Source organism: Symphalangus syndactylus, chromosome 8 (assembly GCF_028878055.3).
Source record: "Symphalangus syndactylus isolate Jambi chromosome 8, NHGRI_mSymSyn1-v2.1_pri, whole genome shotgun sequence".
Lineage (NCBI taxonomy): Eukaryota > Metazoa > Chordata > Mammalia > Primates > Hylobatidae > Symphalangus > Symphalangus syndactylus.
In genome coordinates, this window is record NC_072430.2 from 48,444,531 (window position 1) to 48,458,888 (window position 14,358).

Sequence of the window (14,358 nt, forward strand, 5' to 3'; positions counted from 1 at the left end):
GGCCCGCCCGCATGACCCTGGAAAGGTCACTCTTGCTGCAATCACTGTGCCTCACCTAGAAGTGTGAGGCTGGACTTAAATTATGGCGCCTTGTCTTTACATGTGACACTTTATAATTTACATATGACTCTCCAAAATTTACATATGACATGCCACAGTTTACATGTGACACTCCCTAATTTCAACATGCCTCTACACACCTGGGCCTCCTCAACTACTCAAGGAGTTGGGTGGATCAGATGTTATCATCATCTTATGGGTAGGAAAACTGACACAGAGAAGTAAAGAGACATAGCCAAGGTCACACGGCAAATTAGAAGTTGCCCCAGATCAGTGCAGTGGGAAAGGTGGGTCCTGAGGTACAGTTCCGACTCAATGACAAACTGTGTCATCTTGAATGAGCTGCTTAACTTCTCTGTGCCTAGGTTTTCGTCTAAGATGCAGTTCCTTCCAAAGGTTAAACAGATTGGCTCCCACCCTCTTTAACTCTTTGTGGCTGGGTTTTTCAAAGTCAGGAACCCCAGGGAACCCAATGGTGTGTCAAGGACCATCCAAAACCATAGTTTAAACTTGGCATACCTTTGCGGAGCCTCATTTCTGCACTCAGATATTTTTGGAGGAAAAAAAGTCAACATAATGAAATCTTTTTTTAAGTTGTAAAACAAGATGGTGATATTGTAGAAGAAGATGCAAAAATTCCAATTTTAAAAGCAAAACAGAAAACTTCAAGGACACGTGGTGCTTGCTGCCGTCTGTTTCCGGTTCTGCAGAGTATGTGTTTGCTCCCTCCTGCCTCCTGGGAGCTTGGTGGGAGAGTTTGGGAAGTGTTGCCAGGGAACCCACCCTGAGAAGCCTGGCTTGGCTCTTCCTAATGGGTATTTGAGCCTCACTAGGCAGTGAGCTGCCCATATTCCTGGTGAAGGTGAGATGGAGCTGTTTTCACAGCATCTCATACAGTTGTTCCAGTCCTAGGCTGCACATTAGAATCACCCGATGAGCTTTCAAACAATACTCATGCCAGAGTCCCACCCGGCCCAAGTGCACCAGAGTTCCTGGGAGTGTGTTTAGGGCACACTGTGTTTTAAAAGCTCCCCAGTGATTCTCAAGTGCAGCTTCCGCTGGGGACACTGACTGACAGTTTCGACTTCAGAGTTCAGGGATCCTGAGAGTGTCTATGTCCCTGGCGGGAAACAGTGGCACAAACAGCGTGTCCCCTACCCTCTACCTACCAACCACACTTAGACTAGCGGGCAAATGAGACTGCATTCAAGAAGCCCACCCCCAGCTAAAGAAAGGGTGCAGAGGTTAGGGGCGGGTGGAGAGCAAGACGAAACTTTGCAGTGGGCAGGAAGGCTGTACTGTGTTGGATAGCATCCCCCCAAATTCATGTCCTTTCCAGAGCCTCAGAACGTGACCTTATTTGACATAGGGTCGCTGTAGATGTAATTAGTTAAGACACAGGAGTGGGGTAGGCCCTTCGTCCAATCTGACTACTGTCCTTATGAGAAGAGAGAGAGAGCACATGTGCGATGGAGGTGCACGCCCAAGCACACCAGGGGCTAGAGGAGGATTGGGACAGGCTGTAGAAAGTAAAAGTTCCTCTTCAAAGTTTCCCTTCTTGTTAAACTGTTAGCCAGTCGGGTTTTAGTTTAGATTGTGAGGTCTGGCTCCAGCCAATGGAGACAGGACACAGTAGCAGGGACAAACTGTGTAAGGAATAAAAATTGATTCCCTCCTTTGTTCAATGTGCTCTCACCACTGTTCCATCTGCGATGAGCACCCTTTCTGCAGAAAGTAAAAATGGCCTTGCTGAGAGAATTAAATTTATGTTCGAGTGCTATTTATTTGCAGCACCAGGGAACAAGCATTCTGTTTCTAAATAAACATTTTACATATAACACAGGCTCTCCCTCAGCACACCCAGAAGAAACCCACCCTGCTGTGACACCTTGATTTCGGACTTCTCGGATCCAGAAATGTGAAAGAGTGAATTTCTGTTATTTTAAGTAAAACTTGACCAAGTCAGCCCTATAGGAAACTAATGCAGAGGCTGATGTCAGTGAGGCCTCCCTTGAGGGCTGGAGCGAGGGAGGCTGCAGCACCCCCCTGGCCACACCGGTGGGCGTCTGAGGAGCCACAATGTTGCTGGCTTGATGCCAGCGGTTATATGAAGGAAATGGACACTGGTGGGCTCGTTTTACTGAAAAGCTGAGGGGATGGAGTAAACATGACCTGTCCAAAGTGTCACTCTCTGAAGAAAAGAGGAGAACACAGAAGCCAGTTCACTCACTCATTCATTCACTCACTCACTCGCTGACCACCCACTCAGGGAGTGCTACCATGTGCTAGGCTCACAGAACACAAAAGTACATGAGACCAGAGCAGCCTGGCCCTGTCCTCAGGGAGCCTGAGCCAGTGCTCCGCTCATCAGTGAGGAGGAGGGCCCATGGGCACTAAGATTTCTCCAACCTTGACATTCGATGACTTAGAGGGAGGCAGGAGGGCAGCCCCAGGGACCATGGTGCTGCTGCTGGGGCATTTTCTGTGGTCACAGCTGGTAACGGGCAGGGCTGAGGAAGAGGTGAGGGGCTGCACACCCATGAGGACATGGAGCTGGCCCCCTGCTCTCCTGGGGCACCTGGTGAAGCACACTTTACTGGAGGGCTGACGGGATCAGGGACACAAGGTGGCCCTGCCTGGCTGGTGCAGCCACTGGCGGGACACTGCAGGAGGTGAGATGTGCTCAGTGGCCACCGATAATTGTACGAAGCTGAAAAATCTCTAGAATATTTCCAGCCCTTTGCACTTGTCAAATATCACATGGAAACACTAGCAATTTGTGTAGGACTCTTTCCAGAAGGAAGGGGACTTCACCGGCGTGGCCTTGTGCAGGGGGAGTTTCTTGGAGTTTCAGCCCGGGAGTGGGCCGGGCGGGCCTCCCTGTTCTGGGCTCACCCCACCTTCTCCAGCCACTCTCGTGTGCACCTGGCCTCACCATGAAAGGCGACTTTCTAGACGGACTCCCCAGCCAGGAGACATCTGCGCTTCTCAGGCTCTTTGGTTTTCCTTTCACATTTTTGGGAGTTACATGACACCCAGCAGCCAGCAATCCTGGAGGGCTAAGAAATACAAAGTTCAGGGCCTGAGGCCGCTGTGGCCTCCACTGTGGTTTTTCTGGAGCTCTGTTTCATTTCGGCTAGAGTGAACGCTTCCCTCCGGAGGCCCCAGCAGGCAGGGGCTGAAGAAAGTTGAAGGAACAGTCGTTTCCACTGTGGCTGGGTGTTGGTCGTCTGGCACGGAGGCAGCCTGACAGCATGCGGACAGGGGGCCAGGGCAGCCGCAGGGCGGGACACACTGAAGGAGCGGCCCAAGGCAAGACGTGGCGTGCCCAGGTTCCCTCTCCGTCTTCGGGACAGCTTGACAACAGCAGTAATCATTAACTCCCCAAGTGCTTTTATTATAAGTCCATGTTACCTGACACTTCAACAGAATTAAAACAGAACAACCATTTGCAGTTAACTTGGCCTTTTATGACCTCACAGACTTTTACACGGAAGTCTCTGGTCACCTTATTTTCAAAGGAAGCCAGGAGGCATGATGGGGACCCCAAAGAGGAGATGAGAACAGAACCCCAAATCAAAAAGATAAATGAAAAAAACAGATAACGTGTTTTATGGTTGTAAAAGCAACACGTGGTCACAGAGGACAATTTGGAAGACACAGAAAAGTATAAAAAATCCCATAGAAGCTACGCATCCCTACAGACTCTGCTGTCAGTGTTCTGAGCTATTTCCACCCTTCCTGATTGTGGAAACAGCTCTTTGCATGTGTGCCTTAAAAACAAAAGTGGAAGCAGATTTGGCACTACAGTTTATGATTTCATAAGTGAGGCCCTAAAAACCTATAATATTTCAGGTAAATTTGATATAGGGAACAATAAAGGGAATACAATTAACCCACAAGTGATTGAGGGCCTAATCCATATAAGGCACTCCATTGGGTACTATGAGGGATTAGATGTCTGAGGTTCGGACTCTGGCCTTGAGACACTAGAGGGAGGGGAGAGGAACATGTAAGAGCAGCTTTGATAGTCATATCCTCAGCTCCAGACATTGGGCCCTCAAAATGGTTTGCTGCATTGAGCAGAGTGCAGCCCATCCCAAAGGCTCCTCATTATTTCTTCCCTCAACAAATATGTACCTGTCCCTACTGCATGTCAGGCATATGGGTGTTTAGGTTTTGGAGCAGGAAAGCATTGTGGTGAGAGCAACGTTTCAGGAGATTTATATGAGCACTGCTGACCAGATGAAAAGCATGATGGGTAATGTTATGTGTTGACTTGCCTAGGTCATAGTACCCAGATATCTGGTCAAATATTAGGCTAGCTGTTGCTCTGAAGGTATTCTTTAGATGACATTAACATTTCCATCAGTAGACTTTGAGTAATCAAATTACCTTCCGCAATGTGGGTGGGCTTTGTCCAATCAGTCGAAGGCCTTAAGAGAAAAGACTAAGGTCAGATTTCAGATTTGCCAGCCTCCATAATTGCATAAACAAATTTCTTAAACTCTATTTGCTTTTCTATATCTAATATCAACCTATTATGTATCATCTATCTATCTATCTATCTATCTATCTATCTATCTATCCATCCATCATCCATCCACCCGCCCAACTATCTGCATCCAACCCTGTTGGTTCTGTTTCTCTGGAGAGCCCTGAGTAATAGAGATGGGACTGCACAAAGGCAGGAGGAGGGAGAGCTGGCTGTTCAGAGCGGGTGAGGGAGGTCAGCTGGGCCAGTCAGGATGCTGGGAGGGGTATGTGAATGTGTGTCTATGTTTGTGTGAACATCATAACTGTGTGTGTATGTTTGTGCGTTTGTGTGTGTCAGTGTGTGTATGCTTATGCCAGTATATGTGTCTCTGTGCCTGTGTGTCTGTGTGTGTATCTGTGTATATGTACCTGTCTGTATGTCTTTGTATTTGCATGTGTGTGCCTGTCTGCATATCCACGTGAGTATGTCTGTGTCTGAGTGTCTGTGTGTTGGTGCATGTCTACATGAGTCTGTGTGTCAGTGTGTGTGTTTATCTATATGAGGGTCTGTGTCCTGTGGGGAATGCAGGCAGTTGAGACAGCTTGCTGGGAGGGAGAGTACAAGCTGAGTCTGGGGACCAGACAGGAAGGTGGACAAGCAGGAAGGCAGGTCACATGGTGGGCAGAGCTGGAGTGGCCCACGGAAGGGAGCAGGAGACCAAGGCCAGTTAGGGAACAGGAGGGCCAGAGGTCAAATGTGGTGCAGAGAGGTCTTTGGGGGCAGTTTAGGGACATACACATCCCATTTCTGCCCAGGGATGGGCTTTACAAAGGACCAAGAAGGTTGGGACAATAAGGCTTGCACAGAGGGGGTGGCAGTGGAGAGGAAGACCTGGAATCCAGGCCCATGAGAATGGTGAAGAGAAATAGGGCAGTAAGGATGGGAATTGGTTTGGGGTCAAGGATGACTTCAGTTTAGACCTGTTGGGCTTGTGGGAACCACAGAATAAGACTTTCAAGGGTGAGGAGGGGTAGTGACCAGTGTCATGTTCCAGAAAGGACAAGGAAAATGCAGAGTGAGGAAAAGCCACCGGGTTTGACAAGAGGGAGGGGAGGTAGTGGGCCTGCATGTGGAGGGCAGCATTTGTGGGCTCCCTACTATGAGTATATAGAAATGAAAGAACAGGAGAATACCACATGAATGGCAGCAGAGCTGAGTGACGGGAGCCCTGTGCAGATCTGAGTGACGGGAGCCCTGTGCAGATCTGAATGAAGAATGAAACTCAGTCATCAACACATGCAGGCCTGATCCCATTAAGTACTTCCTCTGAGAGTTAGCAAACTGATATCCTTTAATCATGCCTTATATTTATAAAGGCCTTTCTCCAAAGAACTCAAAGTGCTCAAAAACATTAATTAATGCACTCTCCCAGCCCCCTTTAGGGAAAAGTTGGTGGCTGGTATCATCATTCTGTTTATAGGCATGGAAACTGTGGCCGACATGAAAATGACACTGCCAACCAAGGTCACAAAGCTAGTCTGTGGCCAGGAAGGAGGAGAGCCAGGGAGATGTCCTACCTGGCTCTCCTCCTTCTGCAGCTAGGCCATTCCTACATCACCCATCTCTTGCCAGGACTCCCCGCCGCCAAAAGTTACTGGTGAGACTTGGCTATGAGATCAACTACAGGGTCCGAGGCTTCAGAGAGTGGCTGAAAGATAATCGCAGAGGGATCTTGGGGCCAGGTGTGGGGCTTGGGGACCAGGTCTTTTGTCTGCTCTGTCTTGGACTACATGGGAACATAAGCAGCTTACTTCTGCTTACTTATTTACTACCAGCAAATGCTGAGACCAAACAATAACAAAATTTCCAAACTCAAGAAAGCATGCAGTCACTCAGTTTGTGTTTCACGGGTACCCGCACACAAGAATTCTCTAGAGCTGTAAAGTAAGGAAATACCTCAATCCTTATGCTTCAGGCTGTGCAAAACCCAACCATGTGCTCAGAAGCAAAATGCTCTTTAAATGCAAAGAATATCCAGGACAGCCCACTAAGAAGATGCTTTGGCCACCTCTGGTGGTGATGATGACACCTGCCACCAGCTTTTCCCTAAAGGAGGCTGGGAGAGTAATTAATTGATATTTTTGAGCACTTGGAGTTCTCTGGACAAAGGCCTTTATAAATATAAGGCATGATTAAAGGGTATCAGTTTGCTAACTCTCAGAGCTTGGGTTTTATCAGGCCATGAAAGGAAGGAAATGCCAGGGGTCCCAATGGTAGAGGTGATCCACAAAGCCCTCTACTGTGGCCCCAGAGGGTGCAGATGTAGGGACCATTAACTTAAAGGCACGCAGTCCTCCCCAGGACCGCACCTGCCAATGCCAAGCCCTGTGGGCTGCCGATACCCAGGCTGTTGGATAATGAGGTCTGGCTCCTGTGGAATCAGTTAAGCAGTACACATTCCCAGTCTAGATTTTAATACCCTAGACATGGGTGGACATGGGAAACTCAAGGGGCCACCAGCATGCTGGCCCAATGCCAGAGTTTAATTAGGCCCTAAATCTCCAGTGATTACTGAGGGGCCCAGTCCCCTGAGGCCAGCCAAAGGGAGAAGCATCCCAAACAGCATTGTATCGGCCTCTTTTGAGTCTTTCCCCTCAACTCATTGTTTGTGGAGGCATTGCTTGTTAGTGCAAAGAATCCCTTCCAAGTCACTGAGTAGCTGTACAGAAAATCAGAGGGCCACTGCTTAATGATCTCGGCCATCTCCTCAGGTAGGCTTTCCCACACCTGCCTGCCGCATCCCGTGGGACAGGGAGTCCTGTAGGGGGACAGGGTATAGATGACCAGAATCACACTTCCATTCTTGGGTTTCGATGGGTGTTTGGTCAGAAGTCAGCAAAACTATGACTTGTCCAGAAAACAGAATGATTAGGCTCTTCGAGAGACCCCAAAGGCCCAACGACTCTGCAGGGCCAGGGCCTGGGACCTGCAAGTGAAGCCTAATCTTTCAGGAGCCCCTGGGGAGGAAGAGGATTACGTGAAGTGGTTCTGAAAGGAGGAAGGACCTGAGACTTTCACAGAATTTGTTTTTTCCTTCTTGTCTCCATCCTTCTTTCTGAGCCTTGGAGGGGAACATTCCAGCTTCTTATAATTATGGTGAAGAAGGCCAACACCAGCATGTCATTCATGGTCCAGACCGATTTCCTGATCTGGGTGGCCATGGGTGAGAATAACATTTCCACTGAGCTGATTGATGAAGGACACGGGTACAAGTTTAATGTAGGTGGGGCTGATCTGATGGGAAGTCGTGAGAAGAAAACCTTTCTTGTCTTCCTCTGACTTTCTGTTTTCATTTGAAGAGAGTAGGATTAAGTTCTCAGGTCTTAGAGTCAGATGGCCAGAGTCTGCAACCTGGAGGAGACCACCTAACAATCTGGTCCTACCCATTTGGAAGCCTACTCACCCCATGGTTCCTCTACTTGCAGTGAGTTTCCCAAACAGGGCAAGGCCAGACTCCCACCTTGTGCAACTTCTGCTGTGGCTGGAGAAGGAGGATGCTAGCCTCCTTGGTGTTTACGAAATGAGTTATGATATCTAATGTTAGAATAACGTCCAGCACATAGTATGTTTCATATGGCAACATCCTTTCCCTCCTCCTCAGCCTGGGGTTGGTTGGCTATGGAGATTTGCCCACACTACCACAACTCCTGGCAGCCCCCTGTGTTCAAAGAGTGTGGGAATAGGGTACTGGCCGATGTCCGACGGTCAGCACCGCAGTGGGCCATAAAGCAGCGGCAAAGGGAGCGGCCAGCTCAGATAGGGCGCAGGAGATGAAAGTCGGCCGTGTTTTCCTTTCCAAAGTGCTGCTGTGTTCCTGAAGGCCTGCAGCTTCCTCTGCCCTGCTGGGGATTTTTTTTTCTTCCCAGTTCCTCTCAGTGATATCTTAAGAGGCAAACTTCCAGCACTAACAGGAGGTCTTTTGTTCTCCTTTTCTCAAAGTGGACTTTAACCCAGTTACTACAGACTGAGTCACTGTAAAAACAAACAAATAATAAGAATACGCCATTTTCTTAAAGGCTCTTCCATGCCTGCTGACAGAAAAGGGGGAACCTGACACTGCCCTGGGCCTGTGGGGCTCCTCTCCGCCTCCGTCTTCTGGAGGCACAGCCCACGAGAACCTTCCAGAACACACTGGAGCCCGGCACCGTGGAACTGTTCAGCTAGGCTCTGGCTTGTTTGGAATTTCATCTGACTTAAAGGGGCCCGTGGACTCAGAGGAATTTGGGTCTCAACACAGTCCTGGTGGGATTTACCCCAGAGCGAGGAATGCTTGTTGTACTCCTGGATCCGCCACACACTAAATTTGGGATTTGCCTCCCTTCTAAACACTTTAATTTCTTTATATGTATGTGGAACAGGGGTATTAGACACTCTGCGATTTTATCAGAAAGTATTTTACGATGGTTATACTGTGATTTCTCCTTTTCCCTGAGTACATCTCCTCCTGGCTGTGAGTTCCTGGAGGGGGAGTGACAGCTGACACATTTCTGAATCCTTGGTCTTAAGCATGGTATTTAGTTCACGGACATACAAGGTGTCTAGTAGACATCTGTTAAAAGGACACATGAATGAATGAATGAATGAATGAATGAGGTTTGAGTTGGTGTGCTGTGCTTGGTGTGACAATGATATCAACAGGAAGCTTCACTTCATCATCATCAATAATAAAAAGGTAAGGCTTAAGGAGTTCCTACTGCTACCACCTCTTTATGTAGAAGTAGCTTTCTCTTCTTGGGAAGCTACTTGTACTTGAGAATTTAGATTTAAAATCAGACCGAGACCGCCATGGTCTCTAGGACGGCCGTCTATTTTTCTAAGCTGGTCCCCACTTTAGCAAATCCCAGGAGCTGAAGCAGTAGGATCTTCATTTACTCTGTTGGGTTTGTGCCCCCAAGATACAGTTCTTTCCATTTCAGCATCAATCATTTGAAAAGTAAACATCTCACCTTCTTGTGACCTGGCAAGGATAAAGTAGAGTTCTCTCCATCAGGGTCAATTTATATCTGTGTCCTTTTTTTTTTTTACTTTTATTTTAGGTTTGGAGGGTCCATGTGAAGGTTTGTTACATAGGTAAACTTGTGTTACAGAGGTTTGCTGAACAGATTATTTCATCACCCAGGTATTAAGCCCAGTACCCAATAGTTATCTTTTCTGCTCCTCTCCCTCCTCTTCTCCCTCCACCCATGAGTAGACCCTAGTGTTTGATGTTTCCTTCTTTGTGTTCATAAGTTCTTATCATTTAACTCCCACTTATAAGTGAGAACATGTTGTATTTGGTTTCCTGTTCTTGCATTAGTTTCATAAGGATAATGGCCTCCAGCTCCAACCATGTTCCTACAAGAGACATGATCTTGTTCTTTTTTATGGCTGCATAGTATTCCATAGTGTATGAAGTCTTAACAAGGGCAGGAGTAGTGGGAGTCTCATTTTATAGGGAAAATGTTCCTTGGCTGGTCCTTCCTTCCCTACTCTCTATCCTGTCATCCTCAATGTCCCCTAACAACCAGGAGTGGATGACAGTAAACAATTTCAGTGTTGGGACTGAGCTGGCCACTCCCCACTGGGTATGGTTCCCCCAGACAGTGCACAGCTCCTGGCCTAGCCTCAGTTTATTTCTCTGCTGTGGGAGAGCATGGGCCCCATCCTCAGATTGCCTCTTCCAGAATATGCCTTTAAGAGGAGGAGTAAAAAATTCCAGGAACAGGCTTCATGTCAATGACAGTAGCTGGCTAATTTCTTCTGAGAAAATGGAAACCTTGGTCTCCTGATGTGTGCAATGACAGGCACAAGAGGAATTTTCCAATACAACAAGGGAACGAATTTTCTAAGGACAAGCTGGCCGAGAAAAGCTGCCATCTGACCGTGAACCAGAATTAGGTAACGTGGCACCCTTGGAGCAGCAGAGGTGACCGGCTGGAACAGTCGGCCAGGAGGACAGCTGCACTCCCCACCACCTTCTGGGTGTGTTGCCAATGTATGCCCCTGACAGGATTAGTGACTTCAGGACAGCTGGATCGTTCACAGCGCTGTTTCCTTATGATGGGAAGAGACATGATCTTGACTCTGCTTCTGTAGGAGGTGGTGATGAGGAGTAGCTGAAAGCTAGATAGGTTCTTTAAAACCTGTGACAGGAATGGCGTGTGCCAGGCCTATCTGTTTTGCAGGAGCTTTTACAGCAGCCCAGCTGTTTCCTTCTATGAACTCATTTATTACTCCCTTCGTCCACTCATTGGGCATTACTGTATTGGGAACACGGTCCTATGAACCAGACAAAAAAAGCTGAATTGTTTTAGTCCCTTAGTTTTGTTCTTCCCAATTCCCTTCATCATCCTTCCATAAAAGAAGGGCCATTGTTCTCCCCAGCCCCTTTCTTTCTCATCACATTTTCAAAACTCTGAGCTTAGGGTGCTGTGAAAAGGCTTAGGAGAAGGGATGAATCACCCCCATGGTTGAAAACCCACTGAGCAGCTGTCAAGGTTTATAATTGTCCTCCATGAACCCCTGGAACCCTTCTAGGATCCCCTGGAGATGCTCATTACCGATTAGAAAAAAAAAAGTTTGGGTACGATTAATTCCCAGTGCCAGTTAGAAACAAAACCTTTCCAAAGCTGTTACTGTCGGTGAGAAATTCACCCTGGTGATGCTGTTTAGGACATCAGACACTCTGTGCCTCTTGCCCCAGAAGTATCTGTTGTGGAAAGGGCTGAAGAATTTGAATCTCCAAAATAAAATGGAGAATAGACATGGGATAAGAAACAGGAAACACATCTGCTGGTCTCTCAGATAATCTTTTTTTCTAAATGTATTTTTCCCCTGATTTGGGAAAATGCATGTTAATGGGAGGAAACTTGAAAAAAAAAAAAAAGACAATTCCGAAAAAGAAATAAAAGTCAAGTATAATCTTATTGCCCAGAGATAGCACTGTTAACATTTTTATACATATTTTTCCAGTTAAAAATGCACGATACTTTTTTCTTACAGAACTACTACATTGTATGCATATTGCTTTATAATCTGTTTTTTCTCTTTAATAATATGGTGTGAACATTTTCCCATGAGATTAAGCCTTCTTCCAACACATAATTTTAATGACTACCTAGTATTCCATCATATAGGTGTTAATTTAACTAATACTATATGGTCAAAAATTTAGGTTGTGTCTTTTTTTTTTTTTTTTTTTTTGAGACAGAGTCTTGCTGTCGCCCAGGCTGGAGTGCAGTGGCACGATCTTGGCTCACTGCAGGCTCCGCCCCCGGGGTTCACGCCATTCTCCTGCCTCAGCCTCCCGAGTAGCTGGGACTACAGGCACCCGCCACCTCACCCGGCTAATTTTTTGTATTTTTAGTAGAGACGGGGGTTTCACCGTGTTAGCCAGGATGGTCTCGATCTCCTGACCTCGTGATCCGCCCGCCTCGGCCTCCCAAAGTGCTGGGATTACAGGCGTGAGCCACCGCGCCTGGCCTGGTTGTATCTATTTTTTTTGCTAGTATAAATAACACGATGTAGACATTGGGGAGACTGACTCAGGCTGCTCCCTTGTTCTGGTCATAAGTCACTTAGCCTTCCTTAAAAGCCATTGGTCATTTGATGGGCCAGACAGACTTCACAAACCTTGCTCCAAACACAAGGACAAATTTAATCTATTCAAGCTAGGAGTGGCCTTGGATGTTCTCTTAATTCCACAGAAACACTGATGTAAAAAGACAGTTATACTCAATTCATTTGTTCATAGATGCATTATTTCAGACAAAACAGCCTCCCTTGACTGATTTCCCTTTGGCCCTGGTCATCTTTTTTACAAGGCAGGCAAGCTTATTGTAACAGCAAAGGAAGCGAAACGCCTTTAGCAAGGTAAACCTGTAGAAGCAACTGGAAGCATGTATTCCAGGGTGAATCATTTTTAAATCATCTTCCATGTTTAGGATTTTCCATGTAACTGTTCTGCTCCATTAGAGTGGATAATTGGGAGGGAAGAGAATAAACATTCCGGTGCTCCTAACATGCTGAGGCGTTTACCGAGATGCTGTGGTTCGTCTAGGCAGAGGGGAAGGCATCGGCTCAGGGGCACTGAGTAAATACTCAGTGGAGAAACTGGGGCAAAATCTAGACTGCTGGATCCTAGTTTGTCTCAGCCTCAAGAAACTCAAGCTGCCACAGCGGGTGGCGGGGTGCCTTAGTTCACCTCCTGTTTCCACATCTCTTATCCTTTAGCTCAGCAGCAAGCCAGGGAGAAAATGTACTCCATGGTGGAGGGCATGGGCTGTGTGCCTGGGACATTTGGTCTGGGGAGGGGCACCTGAGCAAGTCACCTGTCACTCCATTGCCCCCTTTCTCATTCTTGTGGCCCTACACACATCTCCAGCGGCCATTGGATGAGATTGCTAAGGACAAAATTCTCACTGGAATGGCAAAGTCTCATACCTGTAATCCTAGCGCTTTGGGAGGCTGAGGGGGGTGGATCTCTTGAGGCCAGGAGTTTGAGATCAGCTTGAGCAACGTAATGAGACCCCACCTCTACAAAAAATTAAAAAATTAGCTGGGTATGGTGGCACACCTGTAGTCCTAGCTTCTCAGGAGGCTGAGGTGGGAAGATTGCTGGAGCCCAGTTCAGTTCAGCTTGGGTGACAGAGCAAAATGTTTTCTCTAAGAGAGAGAAGAAAAAAGGAAGTCAAAGTCTAGGCCCTTTTGCCTTTCTCTGAGGCCCTGAGGCTTCCTGAAGAGGATGGTTGAAGAAGACCTGATAGAGAGAGAGTGCAAAGGGTATGGCATCGGAATGTACATAACGGTAGACATGTGCAAAAGAATGTGGGTGGGGAAGAAGTATTCGTGTGTGCGCACACAAACTCTCTCTCTCTTGCTCTGTCTCTCTTTTCCTTTCCCTCTCTTCCCCACCGCCTCACTCACTTATAGCTTAATGGGGTTTCTGGGAGAGGAAATTGTGGTCTCAAATGCATATGAAAAGTCCTGGAACAAGCTCTCAAAAGCATGTGGGGGTGGGGAGCACGGGGGTTGGGGGAATCACAAGACTGCCCTTGGGCAAACATTTTTGTCCCACCTCTCTTTTCAGCTGTCCTAATGTGTCATCAGACACCCCTGCCCAGCCTGACAGGCCCACATACACAAAGTGCCCCAGTGAGCCATTCCTTTCCCAAGCCGCTGAGGGGTCTTCTGGGAGTTGGAAAGGATTCCTTCTGAGCTGATCCGGCACTGGCTGATGAGCTCAGCTGTCTCCTCTTCTAGGAAAGATTTACTGCAACAGAGCATGGCTGCCTTCCATCCCCCTCCCAGCCGTCTTTCTTCCAAGCCAGAGACTGAGGTTGGGGAGTTGACAGAGGGAATGCTGGGAATAGATCAATATTTCTTCCCTGGGTGATTGAGGGGCTGCACAGACAGTGGGAGCCTATCTTTGTGCCCATAATTAGACAATAGTGGCATCACTATAAATGCCAGCCCTGATACATTCCCCACTTCCAGCCAGCCCAGGTGCCAGGCACCTGCATCTTGGCCTCTGGAGACTAAGAAGGAAGGGTCCCATGCCCATCTGCCAACCTTTTATACTAATGATGTGAATTCCCTCTTGTCCCATTGGATTTCATGTCTCCCTCCCCATCAAACCACCTACAGAGACAGGCCCTAATCAGTTCCTACTACAATTTTCTTCTCTCTGCCACTGGGACAACTTGGCCTCTACCCTCAGCTTCTGCCCACTCAGCATCAAAGGGTCCAATGATCATCGGCTGGTGAGAGCTTGAGAGCCCACT

At 47.6% G+C, this 14,358-nt stretch overlaps 1 protein-coding gene across 10 annotated transcripts in view; it reads right to left on the reverse strand.

Annotated features, from left to right (window-relative positions):
* RAD51B (RAD51 paralog B) overlaps positions 1-14,358 on the reverse strand; it is an 890,780-nt gene that overhangs the window by 82,164 nt on the left and 794,258 nt on the right. For 2 of the 10 annotated variants that reach the window (XM_055289048.2, XM_063644433.1), the window contains one exon: positions 4,456-4,496. The exons of 7 other annotated variants lie outside the window; for them this stretch is intronic. In XM_055289048.2, coding sequence (XP_055145023.1) covers positions 4,456-4,496 — 41 coding nt within the window. Of the gene's footprint in view, positions 1-4,455; positions 4,497-12,070; positions 13,241-14,358 lie in introns of those variants that run through there. One more of the 10 variants, XM_063644434.1, reaches the window with a different exon arrangement.